The 27,673-nt window shown below is 38.8% G+C and overlaps 1 protein-coding gene across 1 annotated transcript; it reads right to left on the bottom strand.

The window, feature by feature from the left end:
* Positions 1-1,068: 1,068 nt before the first annotated feature.
* LOC102457445 (lipase member M-like) lies at positions 1,069-27,392 on the bottom strand. The gene is made up of 11 exons (XM_006121451.5): positions 27,238-27,392; positions 19,690-19,777; positions 17,927-18,041; positions 13,226-13,343; positions 10,192-10,390; positions 9,270-9,379; positions 7,807-7,943; positions 6,673-6,819; positions 5,522-5,593; positions 1,913-1,984; positions 1,069-1,399 (listed from the first exon to the last, which is right to left on the bottom strand). Exons 3-11 carry the CDS (start codon positions 18,032-18,034, stop codon positions 1,166-1,168), a joined length of 1,197 nt encoding a protein of 398 aa, XP_006121513.3. The 5' UTR covers positions 18,035-18,041; positions 19,690-19,777; positions 27,238-27,392; the 3' UTR covers positions 1,069-1,165.
* Between the last annotated feature and the right edge of the window lie 281 nt (positions 27,393-27,673).

Raw genomic sequence — 27,673 nt, 5'->3', positions numbered from 1 at the left:
AGCATCACACTGTTGGCTCATATTCAACTTGTGGTCCACTATGACCCCTAGATCCGTTTCCGCCATGCTCCTTCCTTCCTTCATGCATGTGCCACAGCCACAGCCACAGCCAACAGGTAGTAGCGCATGCACGGGGCCTATTGAAGCGTGGGGCCCGGGGCAGCCGCCCCACTCACCCTGCCCTATATCCACCACTGGCTGTAGATATGCACTTCTGCTAATCATCTGGGCAGGCCCGAGAGAAATGCTTGGCAGGCAGCATCCGGCACCCAGGACTGATTTTGCCCACTTCTGTCCTAGCTTGTGTCCTCTTTTTTCTCTCTCTCATTCACATGCACATGCACATGCACATATACACATGCAATAATGAACCAAAAGCTCCCAGGCAGGTTTACACATCCATTTAGGCTTAGTCATGGCTTCAGTTTATAGATATGTTAACTGAAGAGTAATTGCATAGCTACTAATCTCAATGGCGTTTTACCTAAATCAAAAATATAACTGATTTTTCCTAATGTACATGTAGAACACCTCTATACCTCAGTGATGTTCACGTTAGAAATGCTGATTCTCATGGGAGTTAGGAGCTTAAAGGTCTTTGGGGACTTGGGTCAAAGGGATTAGATTGAATACAATGACATAGTCAATCAATGCAGCAAAAAATACAAAGCCATGCAAAACAAAGGTGGCCTGGGAGTAGAATTTGGAGGACACACATAGCAGCACAGGGGCCACAGACAGATAATCAGTACTTTTCAAAATACATTTAGGACCAGCATTCGCAGACAAGAGCTAGCAGATCTTTCTTGTTTCATCCTGATGAATGCTGAGTGTAGGGCTATGGATTCTGCCATTTCTGAACAGGGGATAGACAAGGTACTGCTCAGCCCTTCTACATACTTGGCACTGGATTCGCTTCTGCCTTCTGAAACAGGTGTGAAGTTAAATATATAGGTGTGAAGTTAAATATGTAGCTCTAGTTACTGAAATTCACCACCAGGATAGAAAATATGCTACAACAGATGCAGTGAAAATAAAGCCATTCATAGTAAATAATGGAGTCAGTAGAAGAGTTAACTTTTTTATAAAAAGGAAAATGGGCTCCTTTCCATACACAGAGAAAACAAGCCTCCTCAGAGGAAAAGCATTGTTACTGTGGGTGCTTTTATGGATTCTTCTCCATCAGGTCAACGATTTCATTGTACATGCGCAGTGGCGCATCCAGCCCCCAGATGAAATCCAAATGTGCCCATTCAGGAATGTTTTTATAATGAACAAGATTAATAATTTGAGGGAGTAAAATATTAATATCCTTTAAGTCTGCAAGCAAGTCTTTTCCACCAGTCCATATTGCAGTTGGCACTGTCATATCTTTTATCTTGTATAAAGGAGGGGTGGTCTGGAAAACAGTGAATAGGGTAGAAAAGAAAGCCTTGAAATGACAGCAAATTTTAGACATAGTCATTCAGTAAATCCTTTGTTAAAACCGGGAGGGAAAATCCCCCTTATATCCTCCCCACCCTTGGGCTCTCTTCTCAATTGCTTTTATGTTTCCAAAGTTAATACAGGTTGAACCTCTCTAGCCCACCCTAAGGACCTGACCAGCGCCAAACCAGAGAATTTGACAAATCCCAGGAGGTCAATATTATCTAGCAGCATTACTAGCACTTCCACTGCTTACTAGGCTCTTAGAAGACACTAATGAGTAATTAGAGCTAAATAACAGCACAGGAACCAGGACTGGTGACTGTAAACAAGATGTATGGGACGGTGGGAAACTTGGCTATAGTCATGATAAGTGGACATCCAGCTAACTAAAATCAGCCAGACCATGGATGTTGCTGTACCAGAGAATGCCAGATTAGAGAGGTTCAACCTGTAGCACTGTTATGCAAAAAAATCTTTATACTACCTGAGCATATTTCGCCATATTCTTGGTTCGACTGCGCCAGTTATAAGCTTGGAATTCCCCTGAATGAACTATCTAATATGAAGAGCAAGAGAGATAAAAAGTTACAATTGTAATATACAAAACAGTCTATCAGGAGATAAGAAATAAGTCATAGACTATTTCACCTCAAAGCCTTTGGTTGGATTTCAACCTATTCTATGTTGACCTTGACTAAATTTAATCACATTTCAAGGCTATGCAGAGGCCTACATTAAATTACTGGTCTCAGAGCCAAGTGAATAGGTGCCTCTGGCAACTTCCAAGAAATTGCCAACACAATAAATAACATTGTTAGCAAAATTCCTGGTCCATGATTAGCCACTTTGTTAGTTATTATTATTACTTATATTAACTGGGCTTTGGAGACTAAACTATAGGACCTTTTGGATGCTGGGCTCTGGGTTTTTTCTCCCTTGAGCCTCTATTCAAGATTTAAATATATGCTCTAGTCCCAAAGGAATTATTTGGGGAAATTCTATGGCCCGTATTATATAAGAAGGTCACATTAGATCACAATGGACCCTTTTGGCTATGGAAGCTATGAATCTGTATCTATTTTTTTTTTTTTACTGATAGAGGCTGCACATATAAAAAGTATAATTAGGAAAAATTATCAAATGTGCACACATCCAAAATATGCATTTAGCCATCCAATGCTCTTGTTGTATTTACAAATTGGACAATAGCATGTGCATGTGTGGACAGGTAGCTAGCTGAGATGTGAATAATAGTGCAAATGCCCAGGTTCTACTCAAGAACAACTATGCTAGGTCAGAACAATGATTTATCTAGGCCTGTATTCTGTCTTCTGACATTGCAATGCCATATGCTTCAGAAAGAATGGACAGAACAGGGCAATTTATCTAGTGTTCCATCCCTGATGATCCATCCCAGTTTCTGGTAATCAAAGGTTTAGGTACACTCAGAGCATGGGTCTGCATTCCTGATCTTGGTTAAAAGCAATCGATGGACCTACTCATTAGCTATTTTTTAAATCCAGTTTACCATTGGCCTTCCAAACATCCTTATTACTTTAATTGCATGACCCTTGTTTCTTGTGTTATGTGAGGGAGTAAATAACACTTCCTTATTCAGTTTCTCTGCACCAGTCATGATTTTCTATACCTCTCTCGTATAGCCCCTTAGTCATCTCTTTTCTAAGATGAAAATCATTCCATACCCCTAATCATTTTTGTTGCCCTTCTCCGTACCTTTTAAATTCGAATACATCTTTTTTGAGATGGGGTGACAAGAACTGCATGGTGTGCGTGTATTGTGAATTTACATAGTGACAATCTGATCTTTTCTCTCTTATGTCCCTTTCCTAATGGTTCCTAGCATTCGCTTAGCTTTTTTGATTGCTGTTCCCTATTGAGAGGATATTTTCAGAGAATTATTCATGTTGACTCCAAGGGTGTGTCTAGACTACATGCCTCCTTCGACGGAGGCATGTAGATTAGCCAGATCGGAAGAGGGAAATGAAGCCGCGATTAAAATAATCGCGGCTTCATTTAAATTTAAATGGCTGCCCCGATCTGCCGATCAGCTGTTTGTCGGCAGATCGGGAGAGTCTGGACGCGATGCCCCGACAAAGAAGCCTTTCTTCATCGACACAGGTAAACCTGGTTTCACGAGGCTTACCTGTGTCGATGAAGAAAGGCTTCTTTGTCGGGGCATCGCGTCCAGACTCTCCCGATCTGCCGACAAACAGCTGATCGGCAGATCGGGGCAGCCATTTAAATTTAAATGAAGCCGCGATTATTTTAATCGCGGCTTCATTTCCCTCTTCCGATCTGGCTAATCTACATGCCTCCGTCGAAGGAGGCATGTAGTCTAGACACACCCCAAGATCTTTCTTGAGTGGCAACAGCTAATTTAGACCCCATCATTCTGTACATTTAGTTGAGATTATATTCTTCAATGAAAGTTATTTTGCATTTATGGATATTGAATTTCATTTCCCATTTGTTGTCCAGATTTGTCAGTTTTGTGATATCCCTTTGTAACTCCAGCTATGGGCTTAACTAGCTTAAGTAATTTAGTATCTGCAAACTTTGCCACCTCACTGTTTCTCCCTTTTCTGAAATCATTTATGAATATATTGAACAGCACTCATCCCAGGGACCCTGTTATTTACTTCTCTCCATTGTGAAAACTGACCATTTATTCCTACTCTTTGATTCCCTATCTTTTAACCAATTACTGATCCTTGAAAGGACCTTCCCTCTTATCCCTTCACTTAAGAGACTGTTAAAGGCTTTCTAAAAGTCTAAGTGCACTCTATCCATTCAATCAACCTTGTCCACTTGCTTACTGATCAATAACTCTAATAGATTGGTGAGGCATTGTTTCTCTTTACAAAAGCCATGTTGTAAAGCCACTCTTCCCCCAACAAATCATATTCATTTCTATGTCCCATAAGTCTGTTATTTACTATACTGTTGTCCAATTTGCCTGGTTCTGAACTTAGACTTCCTGGCCTATAATTGCTAAGGTTGCCGCTGGAGCTTTTATTTTTTAAATTGACATCATATTAGGTATCTGCCATTCATCTGGTAGAGAGGCTGATTTAAGCAGAAGGTAACATGCCACAGTTAGCAGTTCTGTTATTTCATATTTGATTTTCTTCAGAACTCTTGGTCCTGCTGACTTCTTATATTTAATTTATCAGTGTTTAATTTTATCATCTTAATCTGTGACAGTTCATCAGATTTGTTACTTAAAAAGAATGGCTGAGATATGGGAAGCTCTGTGACATTCCTTGCAATGAGGACTGACTGAGAAAATCTATTTAGCTTCTCTGCAATGGACTTGTCTTCCTTTAGCACATTAATTGTCCATTGGCTCCAGTGATGTTTGGCAGGGTTCAGAGGGATAGTTGTATTAGTCTGTTTCAACAAAAACAAGGAGGAGTCCTGTGGAACCTTAAAGATATTTATGGTGCCACAGGACTCCTTTTTGTTTTGGCAGGCTTCTTGCTTCTAATGTGCTTTAAAAGCTGTTGCTGTTAGTTTTTGTGTCTTTTGTCTAGTTGCTCTCTAAATGCTTTTTGGCCTGCATAATTATACTTTCCCACTTGGCAGAGATTATGGATATTTCTTTTTGCATCTGTAGGAATTGACATCCAATTGTTAAAAGATGTCTTTTTGTTTCTAACTGCCTCTTTTACTCTGTGGTTTAGCCATGGCGGTAGGCTTTGGTCCTTTAATTGCTTTTTTTAAATAAAGGGGATACATTTAGATTGAGGATTTATTATGGTGTTTTAAAAAAATTTCCATGCAGCGTATAGGCATTTCAATTTTGTGATTGTTTCTTTTAATTTCTGCTTAATTAGCCTACTCATTTTTTGTGTTTCCTCAAATGTATTCATATTTCCTGGAGGAATTTCAACACCCATTGTTTAAGTGACAATAAGAAGTATTATTTTTGTTGAAATTGCATTTGTAAACCACAAATTAGGTGAGTTTTCTACCCATTAGCTATAACTTCATTTCAGAATACTAAGTACACTCAATTTGTATAACATACAGTGATTAGTACCTACTTTGCAGCCTAAAAGCTGAACAGTACCTGGCTCCAGTGGATAATATTTTGCGCAGAGGTCCCTGCTGGGGCTCGAGCTACGTACACATTAACACGACTCTGAAAGAAAACATTTAGTGAGGAATCAATTCAATCCCCATTTATCACTGAGTAGTGCCTTTTTCCCAGAGTATTTATGGTGATGGCAGTGAAACTAATCATGGAGTAAGACACTCAATATGAGTAAAGGTGGCAAGATCAGGCATAAGTACTTCAAATGTGGCAACGCATTGGCTACAGAAAAGCGTTATGCAGAATTTTTCATGGCATTACCATTTCAAAGAATATTAGCTCAGCCATTTAGATAACAAGGCAGGAGATTTATCCAAGAGACTACAGAGTATTTATTTAATTCACACTTGTAGGGATTAATAAGTAGGATTTCAGATACAAGGTGGAGCCCTGGATGGATGTTCCAGGAACATGGTAACTCCCATGAACGATAGAGACAAACCCTGAGCCATGTCCTTAAGAAGCTGTTACACAGTCCATAGTTCAACAAAACTCTGATTAAAAAAATCAAAGGGGATTTTGCCTGAGAAAAGCACAATATGAGGGGCAGAGTGTTTCATCTAGAATGGCACACAAAAGGGATCCTCCACACATCAATCTCCCTGTTGCTTAAAGTCTTTCATCCTGGGACCCGTGGAGAGACCTCTGCAGTGCTGAGGAGCCATGTAATGGGAAGGGCTGGATGAAGAGAGCTCATTCGCACTGCTCTTCCCTTCCTTCTAACCCACCTGCTGAAAATGGGACACACTTTGAGGCTTAATAACTTTTTCTGTGGTGCCCCCGTGCATTGTAAAACCCTGATCAGAAGTTCTACAAGTAGCAGCCAACAGGATAAGCTCTCAGCACAGAAGTGAGAGAACACTGCAGCACATTGCCCTAAATATTTGTGGGTCTGTGAAAATTGGTGGATTCCGAGGACTAACTTGCCTGCATTTCTGGCAGGTAGAGCAAAGCCCTCCCCTAACACAGTAATATAGTCTTTTGAGGGTTTTCCTATGTCCCAGACCATTCCTGATTAAGGACTTCAAGATTCAGACCTCAGAGTTTCAAGTTAAAAATGAATGCAAATTGAATATAGGGGCTAGACATCTCAAAACACAACTGCAGCCAGGTTGGGTTGTACATACCATATTTATATTGTTCACATTGTAGCCTCCCAGAATGAAGAAGACATTTCCACAAAGCTTAGCAAAAATGCTGCGGCCACAAAAAGAAACAATTAGCTTTCTTAGCCATTCACTTTGGTGAAATAATTCCTTTCTGCCAAGCAAGCCCTGTAAAAACACAAAGGTGTTGCTCACTTAGGGTGCATATACACTGCACTTGTAGCTCAAAAAAGGATACGCAATTTGAGCTATGCAAAATAGCTTATTCTGAAATTTGGCGTTGTCTACACAGTACTTATTTCAAAATAAATCCCTATTCCAAAACGTCCCTTCCTCCTCGTGGAATGAGATTTACAGGGCCATCAGAACAGTCAGCCTATTATATTTTGAAATAATGGGCATGCTCAAAAGACGCAGAATAGCTCCTGTATCCCAAAATACCACTGCAGTTTAGACGTAGCCTTACTGAATTGTTCTATGAATTTTTCTTTCTGTAAAAATAAAACCTGTTTTACTGTATTACCCCATTTTTATTTCCTCCCTTTCTTTATTGATGATGCCCATATTTTTCCTCTCCCCGCTAATCTAGTGACTACATACTACTTGAATATGGGGACAGAAGTTGTTTGTTTATCCATCAAACAGATATAGCACAGGCTCTGCCCAATCAATGTGCTTCAGATTTTTTTTGTATGTTTAATGATAGACTCTTTCAAGTTAACTCCAGTTTTGCTTTTGCTCCTGAACCTGCAAATACTTATGCACATGAGCAGTTTTGCACAAATAAGTAGCCCCATTGACATCAATGGGATCACTCACACTTGCGTAATACTTACGCATGTGATTGAGTGTCTGTAGGACTGGAGCCACAGCAATTCTTTGGGAGTTACTGTAAATAGAGGCAAGTATGTTTTTTCAATCATGAACTTAACTTTGTGGAATGTAATAGTCTCCTTTTGCATTTTTGGACATAAGAGAAAGACTCAAGGAGATCAATTAATTCTCCCAGTGTTGTGGGTGTAGCTAAATATATGTAAACTCAGACATTAACAGACCCATAAATTTCTAGTTAAATGTATGTTTTCATTCTATCCATTCTAAAAGTCAGAGAAATATTTAAACCAAGCAAATATTTTAAGTGGAAATATCACATACCCGAAGCAACATTTCAGGAAGATGCAGGAGTTTTACTGCAGGGCTTCTGGCATATTTAACTGTAGTTACGGGGGCTAAGGCAAAATACAGTTTGATTCTTTTAGCCAGCTGTGGCATTGTTGAAAATGTAATCAAAGCTGAGAAAATTCAAGAGACAAGTTAACTAGAGCAACTTTCAAAAACTAAAATATTATCGGTATTTATCATATTCCATCCTGCAGCTTCAAACTTATAGACAATACTATAGCTATTCAAACACTTGATTAACTATTAAAGTAAGTGTTCATCCTAGATTTCATTTGAAATTCCACTATCCTCCATGTCCTACAGGCTTGCAAACTATTGTCTTACATTCACCTCCTACACTGATACTTTTCTTGTGTTCTCTCTCCACTATTTCTCCAAAAATTCAAAGTACACGTTCTTTAATTCTAAAGATGCAAACAACTACATATGCTATTTCATTCTAAAGATCCCAAACAACTGCCTCATCATATTGCCTTCATTTTTATCCTCCAACTCACCCAATCCCTCTGTTTGTGGTCATCTCCACATTTTGCTTGCATTAACGTTAAGTCCTGATCCCCCCGGTTAGATCCAAAATCCCTTGCCTAAGAACCCAATGGAACTATTGTGCCAGATTGAACTCCACATCATTGGAGATACAGCAGGAATGCATTTGGCCCATTCTGTGTTGTTCTTCTGAAAATAAAAAACTGGCTTTGTTCAAGTTTCCTAAATTTTGCTGCTGTCAGTTTAGGAAGTGTTTTTGCATCTGAATTTTAGGTCACTCATAAAAAGGTGTTTGAAAGATGGAAATGAAGTCTTTACTGCAGTGCAGATATGATTCCCCAGTTAGGGACCTATCAGATTCCCAGTACATTTTGGTCAACTTCATAGTAATATGATTTTGAAAATGGTAAATTGCATGATTTCAGCCATTTCAACCTGAAATTTCATGATATAATGGTAGGGGTCCTCTCCCCAAAAAGAATGGGGGGTGGGGGAGTAGGGGTTGGAGGCTCAAGATTATTGTAAGAGAGTTGTGGTGCTGCTATCCTTACTTTTGTGCTGTTGCCTGCAGAGCTGGGCTATCAAACAGTAGCTTTCCAACTTGTCCAGTTCTGAAGGCAACAGTGCAAAAATAGGGGTGGCATGATAAGATATCACCACACTTCAGTGCTGCTGCTGGCTAACAGCTGCCACTCTTTCGCCACCCAGCTTTGAGGGCAGCAATACCATGACCCCCCTCCCAAAAATAATTTTGTGACCTCCTGCAACTCCCTTTAGAGTCAGGACCCTCAATTTGAGAAATGCTGGTCTTCCCCATGAAATCTGTGTAATAAAGGATAAAAGCACACGAAGACCAGATTTCATGATCTGTGACATATTTTTTTTGGCCATGAATTTGGTAAGGCCCTAACCATAACATATCAGTTTGCATTCCTTGTAACATTACATACCTATAGTGGCCCCCTGTGAGTAGCCAACATAGTACAACTGCTCTTGTCCAGTTTTCTGCATAATAAAGTTTAGCACTGCTGGAAGGTCAAACTTAGCCATCTCATCAAAACTGCCGAGAGAAAGGATGAAAACATGCATGCATAAATTAAATCCATGTGAGTTAGCACAGGATAAGGGAAATCCGGGTGTGTCAGATGAGAGAAAACAAATTATTTTGTGAATAATTCTATTATTTTGGGTACTAGGTCCTTGTGGCCCCTGGTGTAAAAGAGGCTGTTTACTAATTTCCAAGGTGCTTTCTGCTCATACTTGAGGGATTGAGCAAGAGCCAATTGAAGTCAATGGAAAGAATGTTTTTAATGACTGGGAGCTTAGGCTCAGACCACAAGTGCCTAATCTTGCTTTGTAGAAGGAACAAATAATTACACAGTAATAGAATCACTCTGAGGGAGATATTGGATTATATAATGTACTGCTAGAGTCAAGTCTTCAAACATTCGTTAAAATAAACGTGCACTGGCAGCCCTAGTGATGGAAGTCTTCTGTTTGCCTACAGGGAAGGTATAGCGTGGACACAAGCAGAGCAGTCTTTCCTGAGCCACCCCACTGAACCTCTGCAGTGTCTAATAGGCCAATGAGGACTTCAATTATTACTAGTTATGGTAATATGTTTAAAGTGTGAACGGACCACTGCCAACTAATTATACAGCATCACCTTCTAAGCCATCAGATGTCAACAAATTTCACTCGCTGTCAGTCTGGACTGAGTTCAAACCAATGACCTAGATGTACTCAGACACCACAGTGATGCGTGTTTTATAAAAGTCTAGATAGATGAGCCGAAAGAAAAAAAAAGAAAGATTTTAATAGCCCAAGTCCCTCCGAATGCTATTTCCCACGGTGCTCAATAATTCAGTCTACCTGAAAGACCAGAACTCCTCTTTCTCAACAGAAAGATTCATGTGTCGTCTAGACCAGGTGTTCCCTCTGTTGTTTCCCATCCAAACGTCATAGCCTGCATCTGCTAAGATGAAGCCCAGGCTGTTGTTGGCCAGGTTTGTGACCCAGTTGCTAGCATCTCCTAGTAATCCATGTTGGAGAAACACAGCAGGCTTTACAACTGAAAGAAAAAAAAACTTTACTGGCTGCTTTATTAATATGGTAATACAAAGGCACCCGCTCCAGTACTCAAAACTTGTGATTCCTAGTTTTGCGTTGGATTAAAGGTGAACTACTAAGGATTTATTTTAAAAGTGAACATCCCTTTCTCAATTTGTGATGAGAGAAAATGAATGCCTGGGACTTTTAAAAAGTTGATTTTCTGTTTTTTCTAATTTTACTGAAATTGTACTGGTTGGACGGGGAGATGAGAGTCTTAATATCTTAATTTAAATAGCAAAGACATGGAATATGTAAAAAAGGTTTTCTTTATTCAAATTTCAGAGGGATAGCCATGTTAGTCTGTTTCAGCGAAAACAACAAGTCCTGTGGTATCTTAGGGTATGTTTGCACTGCACCATTATATCAAGATAACTAGTGTTATTTAGAAATAACAATGTGAGTGTCTAAACAGCCATTACGTTATTTCAAAATAATTTCAAAATAATGGATGGCTTATTCCAAAATCTGAAAAGCTCATTCTACGAGGAATAACGCCTATTCTGAAATAGCTATTTCGAAATAAGGCATGTGTGGACGCACCACTGTTGCTATTTTGAAATAGCCTCTCACCAGGGCCGTTCTAAGTTATTCCTTCCACGTGCCTCCTGGGGCTCTAAATCAAGATAGCATGTCTCCGACTTATTTTGAGGATTCCCTTCAGTGTAGATGTGCTATTTTGAAATAAACTATTTCAGAGTAACTATTCCAGAATAGTTTATTTTTAAATAGTCATGCAGTGTAGAAAGACTAACACATTTATTTGAGCATAAGCTTTCATGGGCTAGAACCCACTTCATCACCTGCATGAAATAGAAATGTCAGTTTGGCAGGAATATATACACATACACATGCAAAGATGGGAGTTTCATTTCTATGGGGAGGACCAGTGCTAAATAAATCAATTCAATCAGGATGGATGTGGCCCATTCCCAACAGTTGATAAGGTGAGAATACCAAAAGGGCAAAAATTACTTTTTATAATGAGCTAGCCACTCTCTAGCAAGCATTCTTAAAATTACAATACCCACCTGGGGAAGCAAAGAAACAGACTGACAGAGCCAGACAGTTATCCAGAAGTCGCCTACTACAAGACAGACACAACAAGGAAAGTAACAGAACACTACTGGCCATCACACACAGCTCCCAGCTAAAGCCTCTCCAGCACACCAACAAGGATTTACAACCTATCCTGAAAGACAATGTCTTACTCTCACAGACCTTGGAAGGCAGGCTAGTCCTCACTCACAGACAGTCCTCCAACCTGAAGCAAACACTCACCAGCAATTATATATCTTACTACAGAAACACTAATCCAAGAACTGATCCCTGCAACAAGCCCCATTGTCAACTCGGTCTGCATGTCTACCCCAGAGACAACTTCATAGGACCTAACCACATCAATCACACCATCAGGGACTATTCACCTACTAATGTGAATATGCCATCATATGCTAACAATGCCCTTCTGCCATGTACATTGGTCAAACCAGACTGTTTCTATGTAATGGTATGTCCACACTTGCACCCTAATTCAAACTAGGGATGCAAATGCAGGCATTTGAAATTGCTAATGAAGCAGGGATTTAAGTATCCTGCGCTTCATTAGTATGATCTTGCCAGCGTGCTAGTTCGAATCACAGCTGATTCGAACCAGGAAGTGCGCACCAGGACATGCTAGTTTGAACCAAGGAGTTTGGTTCAAACTAATGCGTTCCGGCATGCACTTTCTGGTTCAAATCAACTGTGATTCGAACTAGCTCACCAGCGAGATCACGCTAATGAAGCACGGGATATTTCAATTCCTGATTCATTAGCAATTTCTAATGCCTGCATTTGCATCCCTAGTTCGAACTAGGGTGCAAGTGTAGACATACCCTTTGAGGATAAATGGATACAAATCAGACATCAAGAATGGTAATATTAAAAAACTGGTAAGAGAGCACTTCACTCTCCCTGGACACTCAGACTGCAGCATGAAACTGCAATTCATGTGCAAACCTGACACAATCAAACTGGGTTTGAATATTGACTGGGAGTAGCTAGCTCACTACAGAAAGTAATTTTTCCTCTGTTGATATTCATACCTTTTCATCATCTGTTGGGAATGGGTCACATCCTCCCTGACTGAATTGACTATTTTAGTACTGGTCCTCCCCATAGCAATGGAACTCTCCCATCTTTGCATGTGTGAATATAGCCCTGCCAAACTTAAAGTTTCCACTTCATGCATCTGGCAAAATGAGTTCTAGCCCACGAAAGTTCATGCCCTAAGAAATCTGTTAACCTTTAAGGTGCCATATGACTCCTTGTTGTTTTTATTTAAAATGTTAATTTGTCACTGAGGTTAAACAAGTGTTTACAAAAGCAACCAAAACACAAACCATGAAACTTAAGGGTAAAATTGGGATTACCTGAAAGTGGGTAGTTGGGGTAGATTGCAGCCTTCACACATTAAAAAAAAAAAATCAACTGAAATACTAAATCCACTATGATCAGAATACAATCTTTGATTCATTCAAGGACACATTTTCAAAAATAGGTGCATATGGGTGCCAGAACAAGAGCTGCAACAGTACTTTCTGGCTTGCAGCAGTTTGTTCCCTTACCACTCACTTATCACCAAATTCTTCTCACTTTACTCCCAAAAACATTTCTGTCAACTTCAGTGTGACTATGCATCTAAGGCAAGCCGTATTTGAGCCCAAACATATGCAGATTGGTAAAGCAATTTAGATACCCATTTTTCAAAATGTATCCTCACAAACTTTCCTTGTTTTTTGGAAATAAATCATACCTGTATTCCCCTGATTTTCTATTCCATAAGGGATTCTGTTAATGTTAAGAATATAGCCATCTTCTGTCACCACTTCATATTCCTCACTAGGGTACCCTCTGTAGGTAATAAGCTCACTCTGCAAGAGAAAACACAAATGCTTTTGCTTCAGATGGCTTATGGGTGTCCATTTTCTACACACTATGTATATGGAAGGATCTCTATGGTGAGAAAAGATTGTGACTGAGGATACAGTCCCTGTGTTATTAAATGTCCATAATAAAATGTCATATTTTAATGACACATCCCTCAAAGCCACCCTTCTTTTCTTTCATTCTCCACAATACATTCTGGAAGGTTTTAACTGGAGTGTTGTAAGCAAGAGATGAGAAGTAATTATTTCATTCCATTGTGCATTGATAAGGTCTCAACTGGAGTACTGTGTCCAGTTTAGGGCATCACACTTTGGGAAAGATGTGGACAAATTAGAGAAGCAACAAAAATTATTAAAAGTCCAGAAAATTTGACCTACATTGAAAGATAGAAAAACTGGATTTGTTTAGTCTAGAGAAGAGAAGACTGAGTCTTCAACTTTGTAAAAAATGGTTATAAAAAGGAGTGTGTAGGAAAGATACAAAGTATGGTAAGAGACCACTTTGGCTTAACCGGGAGAACTTACATGATCCAAAAATTAAAAAGGAGTTGTATAAAAAGTGGAAACTAGGTCAAATTACAAAGGATGAATATAAGCAAACAAAGCAAGTAGGTAAAGGCACAAAACTAGCTCAGTCTAGCTAGAAACATAAAAGATAACAAGACATTCTACAAATATATTAGAAGCAAGAGGCAGACCCAGGATAGGGTAGGGTAGGCTCATGGCTTAGTGAAGAGGGAGAAGCAATAACCGGAAACTTGGAAATGACAGAGGTGCTTAATTACTTCTTTGTTTCCATTTTTGTCAAGAAAATCGATAGTGACGGGATGCTTAACATAGTGACTGCTAGTGCAAATGGGGCAGGTTTAAAAGTTAAAACACTCAAAAAGCTGATAGAGGAGTTATCTGAGCCTTTAGCCATCATCTTTGAAAAGGCATGAAAGTTAGGAGAGATTCCAGAAGACTGCCAGGGAAGATAATGGAGCAAGTAATTAAGGAATTCATTTGCAAACAACTGGAAGACAATAAAGTGATAGGTAACAGCCAGTATGGATTTGTAAAGAACAAATCATGTCAAACCAATCCGATAGCTTTCTTTGATAGGATAATAAGTCTTGTGAAAAAGGGAGAAGTGGTGGACATGGTATACCTAGACTTTAGTAAAACATTTGATGTGGTCTTGCATGATCGTCTTATTAATAAGCTAGGAAAATATAACCTAGATGGCCTACTAGAAAGTGGGTGCATAACTGGCTGGATAACCATTCTTAGGGTATGTCTACACAGCAACATTATTTTGAAATAACTAGCATTATTTCAAAATAACTTAGTCTGCATCTACACAGCAATCAGTTATTTCGAAATAATTTCAAAATACTGTCAAGCTGGAGGACTTCTTACTCCAGCTCCTCTAACCCTCATAGTATGAGGAGCAAAGGAAGTCAGAGGAAGAGTGCTCTATTTTGAAATAAGTGCTGTGTAGATGCTCCCAATTTTGAAATAAGTTACGCAATTGATGTAGCTCAATTTGTATAGCTTATTTTGAGTGAAGCCCTGCTGTGCAGACGTACCCTCAGAGAGTAGTTATTAGCGGTTCACAATCATGCTGGAGGAACATAACAAGTGGGGTTCCGCAGGGGTCTGTTTTGGGACCAGTTCTGTTCAATAGCTTCATCTATGAATCGTAATTTGTGTATCTTTTTCCACTTTTCTTCTGAAAGAGGCTTTCCCAACAATTGGCCCATCTACAGTGGGCCAAATATCAGGAAAAAAGCCTCTTTGGAACATCCCTTTTTCCTCGTAGAATGAATTTACAGGGATGCCAAAAAATGCATCTGCTTTTTTGAATTCTTTTTAGAAAAGCAGACATATTCCTTGGTATCCTAGAAAGATTCTTCAGTTTAGATGTATCCATACAGAATGGGAAGCAACTGTCTAGGAAGGAGTACCACAGAAAGAGATGTTGGGGTCATAGCGGACCACAAGCTAAATATGAGTAAACAGTGTGATTCTTTGCAAAAAAGCAAACATAGCTCTGGGATGCATTACCAGGAGTATTGTGAGCAAGACATGAGAAGTCATTCTTCTGCTCTATTTTGCTCTGATTAGGCCTCAGTTGGAGTATTGTGTTCCATTCTGGGCACCACATTTCAAGAAAGATCTGGAAAAATTGGAGAAGGTCCAGAGAAGAGCAACAAAAATGATTAAGGGCCTAGAAAACATGACCAATAGGGAAGACTGAAAGAATTGGACTTGTTTAGTTTAGAAAAGAGAAGACTGAGAGGGTACATTATAGCAGTTTTCAAGTATGTAAAAGGTTGTTACAAGGAGGAGGGAGAAAAATTATTCTCCTTGACATCTGATGATAGGACAAGAAGTAATGGGCTTAAACTACAGCAAGGGAGGTTTAGGTTGGACATTAGGAAACACTTCCTAACTGTCAGGGTGGTTAAACCCAGGAATAAGTTGCCTAGGGAGGTTGTGGAATCTCCATCTCTGGAGATATTTAAGAGCAGATTGGATAGACATCTAACAGGGATGAATTAGACGGTGTTTGGTCCTGCTGTGAGGGCAAGGGACTGGACTTGATGATCTCTCGAGGTCCCTTCCAATTCTTGTATTCTATGATTCTAAGTGTTAGAATTAGCTATGCATTTTTGTTATTTTAAATTTATAATCTACTTTGCTCTTCCTGTTTTCACTTGCAACCACTTAAATCCTACTGCTTGTACTTAATAAAATCATTTTTATTTACTATGAAGTCCAGTGTAAAGAACAGTTACCTGGGGGAGCAATCAATATGTATAGCCCTCTTTCATTGTTAAAAGGAGCTTACCTAAATTATGTATTTGGGGTTCTCATCCCCTTTGGGGAGTGGTTTCCCTGGGAGTTAGGCCCCAAACTGCATTTTCCTCAGACCTGAAATGTTTCAGTGTCTGTGTTGCTCCTCGAGGGAGCGGTGATCTCAGCCCTGGGGTCCAGCTGAAAATGGTTGTTAACAGTAGGACAGAAATTATAAAAAGGAGAGACAAGAACCTCAAGGCACCCCTTTTTTCTCCCCTTTCCATTGTATTTACAGAACCTGGACTCTGTGAGAAGGGGTCTGGACCAACAGGATTTTGCCAGAAAGACTTCTGAAAATATGTGATGAGAAACTGCTTAAATCTGATATAGCTTGTTAAGTTAGGTATCAGTAAATATTTTATTTTTCTTGTAACCATTTCTGATTCTTATGCCTCATTATTTGAACTCACTTAAAATCTCTGTAGTTTATCTAATATAGTATGTTTAAATTGAAGTATCTGGGATGGCAAGTTGTGCACATATTATTTATTTCAAAGAAATAATGGACCTAATTTAACTTGTGTTATTCATAAGAGGATTGGGCTAAATTACATACATTTTTTAGGGTAAAAATATAAGACGGGTGTGTTGGGGTCATCTTGTAGTATAACCAAGACTGGTGAGAGCCAAGTGTGGCTGGCAGAGTGCAGTAACACACAGACACTCAACATGTGGCTTGAAGAGTGAAAGGCTTCTTTGTGAGCTGCCCAGGTGGGAGCTATGTCAGCAAAGCATTGTAGGCACCCAATATTGCATGGCGAGGGGGACACGGCTGTTCATGAGTCAGGATTGGACCACAGTGTGTCACAGTGACTTTCCCAAGGTCACACAGGAAGGGCTAAAGTAGAAATAAGCTACGTAACTTGAGCTACACTACTTGCGTAGCTTACATCAAAATAGCTTATTTTGAATTTGGGCACATCTACATAGCATTTATTCCAAAACAGAGCACTCCAACTTTCTTAATCCTTGTAAAATGAGGGTTATAGGAGTCAGAGTAAGAAGTCCTCTAGCAGGACATTATTTTGACATTATGTTGAAATACCTGCTTGTGTGTAGATGCACACTTTGTTATTTCGGAATAATGGCTGTTATTCCAAAATAACGCTGCTGTGTAGACGTACCTGAAGTGCGCAGAGCCAGCTCATTGCTCTGAAACCATCACTGTCCCAGAGCCATAACATTTGCTGCTGGAAGGCAAAGTCATTTTACAGATATTCAGCATTGTCTAATGACATTTACCCTGCAGAGCAGTAGGATTGAGATTTTTTTTGAGAGAGACTAGTGATTTAAAGGGATTTGATTTTTAGCCAATGGGTGCATAGCATTTTTTTTTTAAATCAACCCCCATTCAACTATCACAAATCTCTTCCAAAAATGTAGGCTGAGGAAGTCTGTTGTTCCAGAATCTTCACTGCTGCCCCTTTCAGCTGGCAGGCCGATGCTGATGCAACAAACAAACATTCAAATAGGAATTTTTGCTATGCCATTTCAGTAAAGGAAGATATAACTTTTGTACTGTCTGCCTATCATGATCTGGACTGCTATATAAGCATATAGAAAGGAACATCTGGCAAAATAGAACAATAGTAAGTTTTGAGAAGAGGGGAAATGTTAACTAAGTCATTTCACCTACACCTGTTAAAACAGACAACTTTGAATAATAACTGTGCTATCAGCAACACATTCCATTCATTTAAAATTTATTCTAATGAGTAACTTACAATGTTCATGTATGCTTCAGGGTCCACATGATCTCTCTTCACTCTTTTGAGGCCCTCTGGGGATACAGTTGCTTGTAACAAATATGCGACTGTAATGAATAGCCACATCTTGGTTCTGTGTAAAACAGAACATTCACCTGTTAACAATGTTGCTCTCTATGCACTTAGGATAGAAAGCAAGCACTGGCACTCCTGTGTGATGAGCAGTGAATTGCTGGGAGACCAAGTTGTACCGCTGTAAGCTATCTGACACAACCCCCAATTGCATATGCAGTACAAGCAGCAAAAACTTTAAGAAAAAAGCAAAGGGAACTTGGCAGCAGTCAGGACTCTGTAGTTCATCCAGTGCTGGATGAAAACATCTGTAAACACCAGGTGTGGAGCAGTACTTAGGGAAAGGGTCCTATAGATATTCTCATGGAGCACACACCATTGGAATGATATAATTGTGTATGTTTTTTAACGAAAGTTTAAAAATGTAAAAAAAGTTCAAAATGCTTTAAGTGACTCAAACCCATTTTTTCTGTGTCACCAGTTCTGAAATAATTTCAAAATGTTAAGTTTTTTTTCCCCATTCAGGATGGAAACAATTAGCAATATCTCAAAAATTCTTGAAGGATGGGAAAACCATTTCCCCCTTAACTCTAATAATAATTTTTTATTCGGTCTCTGATTCCTTACATGTAACTCTTTTTCTTCTTTGATATCTATCCTGAAAGATAAGTAGGACCTGGAATAGGTAGGAGTAAGATTAAATGAATAAAGAAGTTTTAGTTGCCTCATTATATAATCCTGCTGCTTAATCTCTTAAAAGGATTATCAAATAACTATACACAAGGAGTCAGCAAAAACACTGAATGGGTGATCAATATGTTATGCAATAGGTCTGACTATTAACAGAAGCAAGAGTTGCATAGTTGCTGTAGTCAGCATTTTTTAAAATCAGGCGACTTATGTAACAACCAACAAAAGATTTCAGCACTTAAAGGTAGGCACCCATTTTTTAAAATCTTGGCCAGAATTTGTAATTTATACATATTACCTAAATGTCAGAGTTTCTCTAGTTAAGAGAATACGAGGGAGGATCTTGACAAATTCAGCTGAGAGCAGCAAGGTCTAACTACACCATGAGAATAAGAATGCAAGTGGATGAGGACAAGATAAAGGGTATTTATGAAATGTGCTTTTCATCTGTGAATGTCTCTGAATCATTTCAGAAAACCAGCAATGTACATATAAACTGGCCCAATTTCATTACAAACACACTGCAATTGCTGCTCCTCAGGCCAAAGATACACACTCTATACACAAGGCATTTGTAAAAAATATTAGTAGTCATTTCAGAAAAGTTGACATAAAGGGTTATTTTTTCTCTTAGAACAAAAGTTACACACATACACTCATATATACACAAAGATATACTCACTGTAAAAAATATTAGATGTCTAAAAAAAGTTATTTTATTATGAAATGGAGAAATACATTTTCAAGGACTTTTAGATCAACTCATCCTTCCTACTCATCTCTCACCTCTCTCTGTCTTCCAAAAAGATTTACAGACCAGAAAAGAACAAGTTGGACAGTCACCCTTTATCAGAAGGCATCATTCAGCAAGTAGCAATTATTTTGTCTATGTAATCAAAAATACCCTATGCACCTTAGAAAGGTTACTTCTCAACAGCTCATGCGAAACCATTAGTCAATTTTTGTTTTGAAGGCCATTATACAATTCTAGGACAGAGTTAAGTGGAAGTATTACCAACCTTGTGTTAGATTTCACTTGTTGCACTCAGAGATTCCAATGCAGGAGTGATGGCAATTTTGAATTGGCCCCAATGTTTAACAGCAGCACTAGGTAAAGGAGATAAACAATGTGACATGGATCACACAGAATTTTTCCAATAATGATGGCAATAAGCATTGGTTTCTCTCCACTTCCTTCTTCCTTGGCAAGTTAGCAACACTTCAGCTTATTCATATTAAAGGAAGTGCACCGCTCTAGTGCTGCTTATAAGAGCGGTCTCCTTTGACTCTAACAGAATGTCGTAGTTTTTAAGGGAATACCAAACCTCTTGAAGTGGAACAGCCTCGTCAGGAATTTCAAATACAAATACATTCACAGATGCCAAGAATTCCCTTTTTTACTGCTAACCTGCCAAGTCAGATATATTTGTGTTCTATGGAGGGAATAGAAGGTAACCCCATTCTTCAATGTTGTGAGAAATATGAAAAATTATGTTTTTTTCTCTTTTATGTACATGTTGTGATTCCATACTGCTAGAGTGATGCAGAAGCAGCTAAAAGGGATTCCTTTGTTCTGATTACACATGCATACCACTAGACTCCTTCAGGGTGTAACCTTAATGTTCAAGGTATTATATAATGTAATAGTCAGTGTGGATACAGGCCCTAGAAAGCACAACTTATTGAAATGGCTCATGGTGTAATGTTCATCACATTCCTAGTGCCCTCAGTTGTAATGGGAGTCATTGGGCTCAGCCTCTGGCAGAAATGGGCTCAAACTTATTACCCAGTGGGCACTGAGACATACCCTTCGTGTAATGCACAGTGCTCTTTATGTCCCAGAGTAGAATTTCACAAGGATATTGGCTGAAAGGCTCTCAAAGTGAATTGCCAAGTACCTTTTAACTGTAAAAGGCTCAGGCAGACTATGACAGATGTTAGAAAATGGTGCTCAGTATTCAAGCTTTACCAGAAATAAATACTAAGCAGTTTCAAAATTCAGAAGGATTTTCCCCAGCATGGATGGGGCTGAACTAGTTCCAAAGCTGTTGATTGGCTTCCCAGATCAAGATTGGAAACTTTTTGGAAGAACTATCTCTTTGGCTTAAGTTGGTACAGCACAGTGGGACCTTGGTCCATGATGGAGACTCCTAGGAACACCAAACTACAAATTATAAATAGTAATAAGAAATGTGGTCAAAGCTAATTTCTTCATAATTTGACTGTAGCAATAGGGTCTCTTCTTTATACTATGCCCACTTCAATTTGGTATTTTTAAATCTTAAAACAAATCATTCCTTGTTACAGAGGTTTATTCGTATTTAAGTTTCAATCAGACACCATCTTCATGCAGAAGATAAAGAATGAGCCAACTTCTTCAAAGTTTTGTCTGTATGTTCTCCTTCAACTTTTTAAATAATTCTGTTTACTGTTATTTTTAGTTCATGCAACTTCCCACTTCAGGTTAGGTTTTGGTCAGGACCAGGTGTATTTGAAATACCATAAGAAAGATTGTTCTTTTGCTTTGTTCAGCTCAAATCGAAAAGAGAAGGAATGTTTTAGAAGACATTCTGATTCAATGAGATTTGAGATCACAGAACCCTGAACTCAGGTCCTGACAGGAAAGTAAAAAAGGAAATATCTTGACAATACAGAAAATCACTAGGCAGGTGAAAGAGGCTGGCTGGGGGCACAACCCCTATCTGGAACTGCCTCAGTCCCAAGTCTCAAACCACCCCAGGCACCCATTAAGGAGAGGGGGCTGAAGCTCCCCTCAGTTCACAAGGGAACACTACTGGCTGTTCCCCTTTGTCAGAGAGCAAGGGGAAAGTGCACAATTTGCTGCATTCCTCGCTCAGGTAGGGTGTGCAGGGATTAGATGAACCTGGACCTACCCCAGTCGGGGGCATGCATCCTTCCCCTGGCTGTACCCGCTGGAGCTGCAGTGGCCATGGAGAGATGCGTCTGTAATGGCTCCAAGATGCTGCGGTGAGAGAGGGCTGTGGTTGTCCTCTATCCCCAGGGTGGCCTGCATACTGAACTCTTCATCCCCACCCCTACCCCAGAGCAATGATTTCAATGAAGAAAAACAGAAATTAATTAGTGAAGGGCCTGAGCAATGCCTGGTAAATGTGCTAGTGTATTTATAAATGTTATGTCCATCACTGCATTTTGTCTGGGATTTTAAGCCTTTTTTTTGTTTGTATTTGCTCCTGAAGACTTTCAGCTTGTTTCTGAGAAACCCATACTTTCTCCTCTCAGCATGAGCTCCAAGTTTCCTTATCTTTGAAGAACAACATGAATTTGAAGAATGGATTGTTCAAATATGTGCTTACCTTTGAATGCCTCACATCATTCAAATTCAAGGTGTGGTATTAACTGTTTCTGAAAAAAGCCTGATTCATTCTTCTGGGGAAAGTTGCATCTTATAAAAGGCCATGGAATTCACAAGGACATGATTGGTACAATCAAAGAGATGTGCCAGCTCCATAAGCATTGATATATTGATGTACTGACTATTGAGGACATAGTCCCTTAAGCTCAATGGGACTATATCAATTTTAAGTGCTTAGTTTAGTAGTAAATGTTCATAGGATTGGATACTTAGGGCTTACTTCTCCCAAGACTCATAAACATGCTTAATTTTATGCACATGGGTAGTCTCAGTTATAGAAATTATTTATTGTGGTACATTACCCTTCCAAATAGGGAACTTTTTTTGGAGCACAGGAACCACTTTACCATCAGAACAGATGAATGTAAGAACTGTCATACTGAGTAAGACCAAAGGTCCATCTAGCCCTATATCATGTCTTCCAACAGTGGCCAATACCAGATGCCTCAGAGGGAGTGAACAGGTAATCATCAAGGGTGCATTTTCACTGCACCCATAGCTCGGAATAAGCTACGCAATTTGAGCTACACAAATTCCGTAGCTTATTTCAAATTAATTTTAAGTTAATTTCAAAATAGCTTATTTTGTAATTTGGTGCTGTCTACACAGTGCCAAATTTCAAAATAGAGTGCTATTCTGAAATGTCCCTTAATCCTCATGGAATGAGGCTTACAGAAAGGTTGGAATAGCAAGACTTATATTTTGATATAATGGGCTTGTTTAAAAGACATGGAATAGTTATTTTGGGATACCTCCTGTTTCCCAAAATAGCACCACAGTGTAGATGTAGCCCAACTTACTCCCTCTTTCCTGTCTCCTAGAGGCTTGGGACACCATTTCTGCTTATCCTGGATAATAGCCATTGAATTTATCTAGTACTTTTTTGATTCCTGTTAAAGTCCTGTTCTATAGAACATCCTTTGGCAAGGAGCTCCACATATTGGCTGTGCATTGTGTGAAGAAATACTCCCTTTTGTTTGTTTTAAACCTGCTACCAATTAATATCATTTGGTTCTTGTGTTATGGGAATGAGTAAATAACTTTTCTTTATTTACTTTCATCACACCAGTCATGATTTCATAGACCTCTAAAATACCCCCCTTATTCTCCTCTTTTCCAAACTAAAAAGTCCAAGTTTTATTAATCTCTCCACATATAACAGCCATTCCAAACCCCTAATAATTTTTGTTGCACTTTTCTGAACTTTTTCCAATGCCAAGCTACCTTTTTTTGAGATGAGCTGACCACATCTGCATGTAGTATTCAAGATGTGAGCATACCATGGATTTATATAGAGGCAATAAGATATTTTCTGTCTTAGTCTCTATCCCTTTTAATGATTCCTAATCTTCTGTTTGCTTTTTTGACTGCCACTGCACATTGAGTGAATGATTTCAGAGAACTATCCACAATGACTCCAAGATCTCTCGAGTGATAATAGCTAATTTAGTCCCCATCATTTTGCACATATAGTTGGGATTATGATTTCTAATATGCATTATTTTACATTTATCAGCATTAAAATTTGTTTTCCATTTTGTTGCCCAGTCACCTAGTTTTCTGAGATCCTTTTGAAGATCTTCACAATTTGCTTTGGACTTAACTATCTTGAGCAGTTTAGTATCACCTGTACATTTTGCCACCTCACTATTTACCTCATTCTCCAGATCATTCATAGGTACATTGAATAGGGTTGGTCCCAGTACAGTCCCTTGGGGAACACCACTAGTTACCTCTCTCCATTTTGAAAACTTACCATTTATTCCTATCCTTTGTTTCTGATCTTTTAGAGGACTCTGCCACTTATCCCATGACAACTTTGATTAAGAACCATTGATGAGGGACCTGGTCAAAGGCTTTCTGGAAATCTAAGTACTCTCTAGCCGTTGGACCCCCTCCTTGTCCATTTGCTTGTTGATTCCCTGACCCAATGAATTCTAGTAGATTAGTAAGGCATGATTTCCCTATATAGAAACCATGTTGACTTCCCCCCAACAAATTATATTCATCTATGTGTCTGACAATTCTATTATTTACTATAGTTTTGACCAATTTGCCCGGTACTGAAGTTAGATTTACCAGCCTATAATTTCCAGGTTCAGCTTTAGAGCCCTTTTTGAAAATTGGTGTCACATTAGCTATGTTCCCATCATTTGCTATAGCAGATGATTTAAAGGATAGGTTACAAACCACAGTTAGTAGTCCGACAATTTCACATTTTAGTACTTTCAGAACTCTTGGGTGAATGACATCTGAACCTCGTGACTTGTTACTGTTTTATTTATCACTTTGTTCCAAAACCTCCTCTATTCACATTTTAATCTGGGACAATTCCTCAGCCATGAAGAGTGATGTAAATAATTTATTTAGTTTCTCCACAATGACGTTCTTGTTCTTGAGTGCTCCTTTAGCATCTCGATCATCCAGTGGCCCCACTGGTTGTTTAGCAGGCTTCCTGCTTCTGATATACTTTTTAAAAGTTTTGCTTTTACTTTATGAATTTTTGGCTAGCTATTCTTTAGGTTCCTAATTATATTTTTACACTTAATTTGGCAGTGTTTATGCTCCTTTCTATTTTCCTCACTAAGCTTTAACTTCCACTTTTTAAACAATGCCTTTTTATCTCTCACTGCTTCTTTTACTTGGTTGTTAAGCCACAGTGGCACATTTTGATTCTCTTACTGTGTTTTTTAATTTGGGGTATACATTTAAGTTGAGCCTTTATTATGGTGTCTTTAAAAAGTTTCCATGCACCTTGCAGGGATTTTACTTTTGGCACTATTCCTTTTTATCTCTTTTTAACTAACCTCATTTTTGTATAGTTCCTATTTCCTCATTTTTATGTAGTTCCCCTTTTCATAGGTTCAATATTATGGTACCCCAGATGGTAACAGAATACATTTTGAATTAAAGTAAAAAACTAAAATTCTAGATCCAAATACCTCCTTAATTTGGTAGGTTCAAAATGCAGTTTGGAGTGGATCAGAGTCATAATGCACAGCCGCCACCACTACCACCAAAAAGTAATGGAGACAGGTAATAAAATAATTGATAACTAATATAAAATCAATGAAACAATATCCAACAGCATCTTGATTGAATTTTCAGGACTCTATAGATGCTCAAAATGCCTATCTGAATGTTGATGTTACTTCTATATTATTAAAACAATCAATTTCAGTTAAAAGGAATAAAAAAGGAAGGCATTCTGATTTTCTTTTATAGTATTATGAGCTACAACTAATCTTTAATATATGTTCAACAATTTATTAAAGGTAAAGTTTCAAATAAAGTTTACAGGATATAAATTAAAAAGGAAGGCACTGTAAATCTGGGGTCAAACTTGGGTAATGAGGAAATACAAGTATTGGTTTACATGGTTAACGAGATACACAGTGTACATAACCAGCATTGGTTCAGATTAAGGTTGGTGAGTTTTTTCTAACTGCATCAGCAAATAAGCATTCTCAGGAATGCTGCCCATAAAGGATATAGAATCACAGTTTGTGGATGTAAAGCACATGGGTGGAGTGCATACCTTGGTCTGTTGGTGGCTTATGGGTCTTCCTGGAGACATATATAGTCTGTCAGGGAAGGAAGAGGGCAATATCCCTAGTCATGTCTCTTGTCTAAGTCTTGTGTGTCTGCTGCAATTAATCTTTAATAGAGGTTCCTACATATCTACACTTGATCTTAGCCAGAAGACTGAGAACATTGTCACACCCTCCAACTGGTCAGGAAAGGCTGGACTTACAGGCACGGGTTTTTTTTTCTTGTGGAGACAGAGATGAGTTAATCTTGTATTCTATATTCCTACTTGTGTTTATCACGAAGAATACACACTCAAACAGAGATATTACCAGGGCTAGCAAAGCCAAAGTATCTGTTGCATATTGTATAGCCAATACCCTTGTTCAGAACTCCACTAATATAGCTCTCTGAACTCTAATTTTAAGTCAAACTGTTCTTTCAATTGTAGTTTTTTACAGCTCATTCCTTCCAGTGTTGCATTGCTCTGTTATAATCCCTTCTCCTACACAACAGGTCCTTTAGGCCTAATATTCAGAAGACTTCCTCCACCTACATATATGCTGCTTTGCTTGTGTATGCACAAAAAAACACACCTGCAGGTGCAAAATCACCCATGGAGGTAGGTGTTGGGGATCCTTCACTTGCACACTCCAGTGAGTAATTTTATATGCCAAACCTATTTACAAAATGTGTTTCACGTGGAAAGATTCCATCATGTGACATATCTGGCAAATCCATTATCAGGGTCTCTGAGTACTGCATCAGCCTCATTGAGCATTAATTCTGCAGCAGCTTAATTGCAGAGATTTAAAAAAAATTTACAGATGAAAGCTAATAGAGTCAGTGCATGGCCCTGTGTCATTTGATGTGAAATTCAACTGATTTTTGTTCCACATTCAGTTCTCACTATGCAGCTTATTTGTACATTAATAACACAATGGCCACTACTTTTTCTCCTTCCTTAATACATAGCTCAACAAAGCAGGATAGACCTCCTGGGGTCATTAAGAGCATGACTGGTGTATATAACTCACAGTCGTATTGGGAACAAAGGCATTTCCAGAAATCAACACCTTCAAAACCATTTTTCATTCAAGAGGATCGTGCAGCTAGATATTATATATTCCCCTTAAGCTCATGTTTAAAAATATCACCTCTCATCAGATACATTCGGGAGTATGTTATTGACATAAAGCCACAACAGAGCATTAGCTCTGAAGAAGAATTCTCCATAAAATCATCAGGGAGTTCTGCTTTTTTTTTTAAATGCCCAAAGTTAAAGGTGTCATCCTCAAGGAAATCCACCACAAAGTTCTATTTCAACTCATGCATTGATGAATGGAAATCAGGATAGAGGCAGATGAAGTCAAATCATTTTTTCCTCTATCATTATGTCTTATTCTCCTTGGGAAACTGGACTATTTAAAGTTTTTAGCTCTGCATTAGTTGTCATTCAATCTGATTTAATTTTCAAGAATTTGTTTTCTGTGATTAACCCAGTATTTATCCCATTGTTGCTCCGAAAAGTACCATTAATTTCCTTGTATTTCCCTGTAATCAAATAATGGGCCCACAGCTTTTTTAAGATGAGCTGCACCCAGAGCACCACTAGAATGAGGGAGGAAGCAAAAGTTACATTTACCAATAAATCCTGGAGCTGGTTTTAATGTTTAGTACAACTTAACGCAACCTCAGAATTGTCCATCACTCCAAGGGGATGTTCCAACAGTCATCAGTTATTGGAATCCAATGGCATCCCAGCCACACATCCCTTTTCGTTGATCAGTATTCTGGGGACCCAAGGGGGAAACTTCCCCATAGGGTAACATTCTGCAGCTGGCCAGGCCTGTATAGTAGTTCAGATAAGTATTGTCAGAAATAGGTCTTGCACATGGTTTTGTTAATGTACAATCATGCATACAGCACAGCTCCTTATTCCTGCCCTTCTGCTACTAAGCTGTTGTCTCTTGCAATCATATCAGAGTTTTTGTAAGAACAAATTCCTTCTACTTTTGCATGGCCACATCTTGACTTGTAACAGTTGCTACTTTCCTGGTTGTTGTGCTGAATTCAGAGGT

Source organism: Pelodiscus sinensis, chromosome 8, assembly GCF_052426305.1.
Source record: "Pelodiscus sinensis isolate ZL-2025 chromosome 8, ASM5242630v1, whole genome shotgun sequence".
Classification (NCBI taxonomy): Eukaryota; Metazoa; Chordata; order Testudines; family Trionychidae; genus Pelodiscus; species Pelodiscus sinensis.
Note: the sequence above shows the minus strand (reverse complement) of the source record. Positions and strands in the feature narration are given on the sequence as shown.

Bases quoted from the DNA above. Each gene is read 5' to 3' on its own strand.
- LOC102457445 (XM_006121451.5), bottom strand. From the start codon at position 18,034: ATGTGGCTATTCATTACAGTCGCATATTTGTTACAAGCAACTGTATCC. The intron at 9,380-10,191 runs GTAGACTGAATT...TTCTCTCGGCAG, and splicing joins GAGGAGTTCTGGTCTTTCAG to TTTTGATGAGATGGCTAAGT. The intron at 1,985-5,521 runs GTACTGTTCAGC...TCTTCATATTAG, and splicing joins ATATTATCCACTGGAGCCAG to ATAGTTCATTCAGGGGAATT.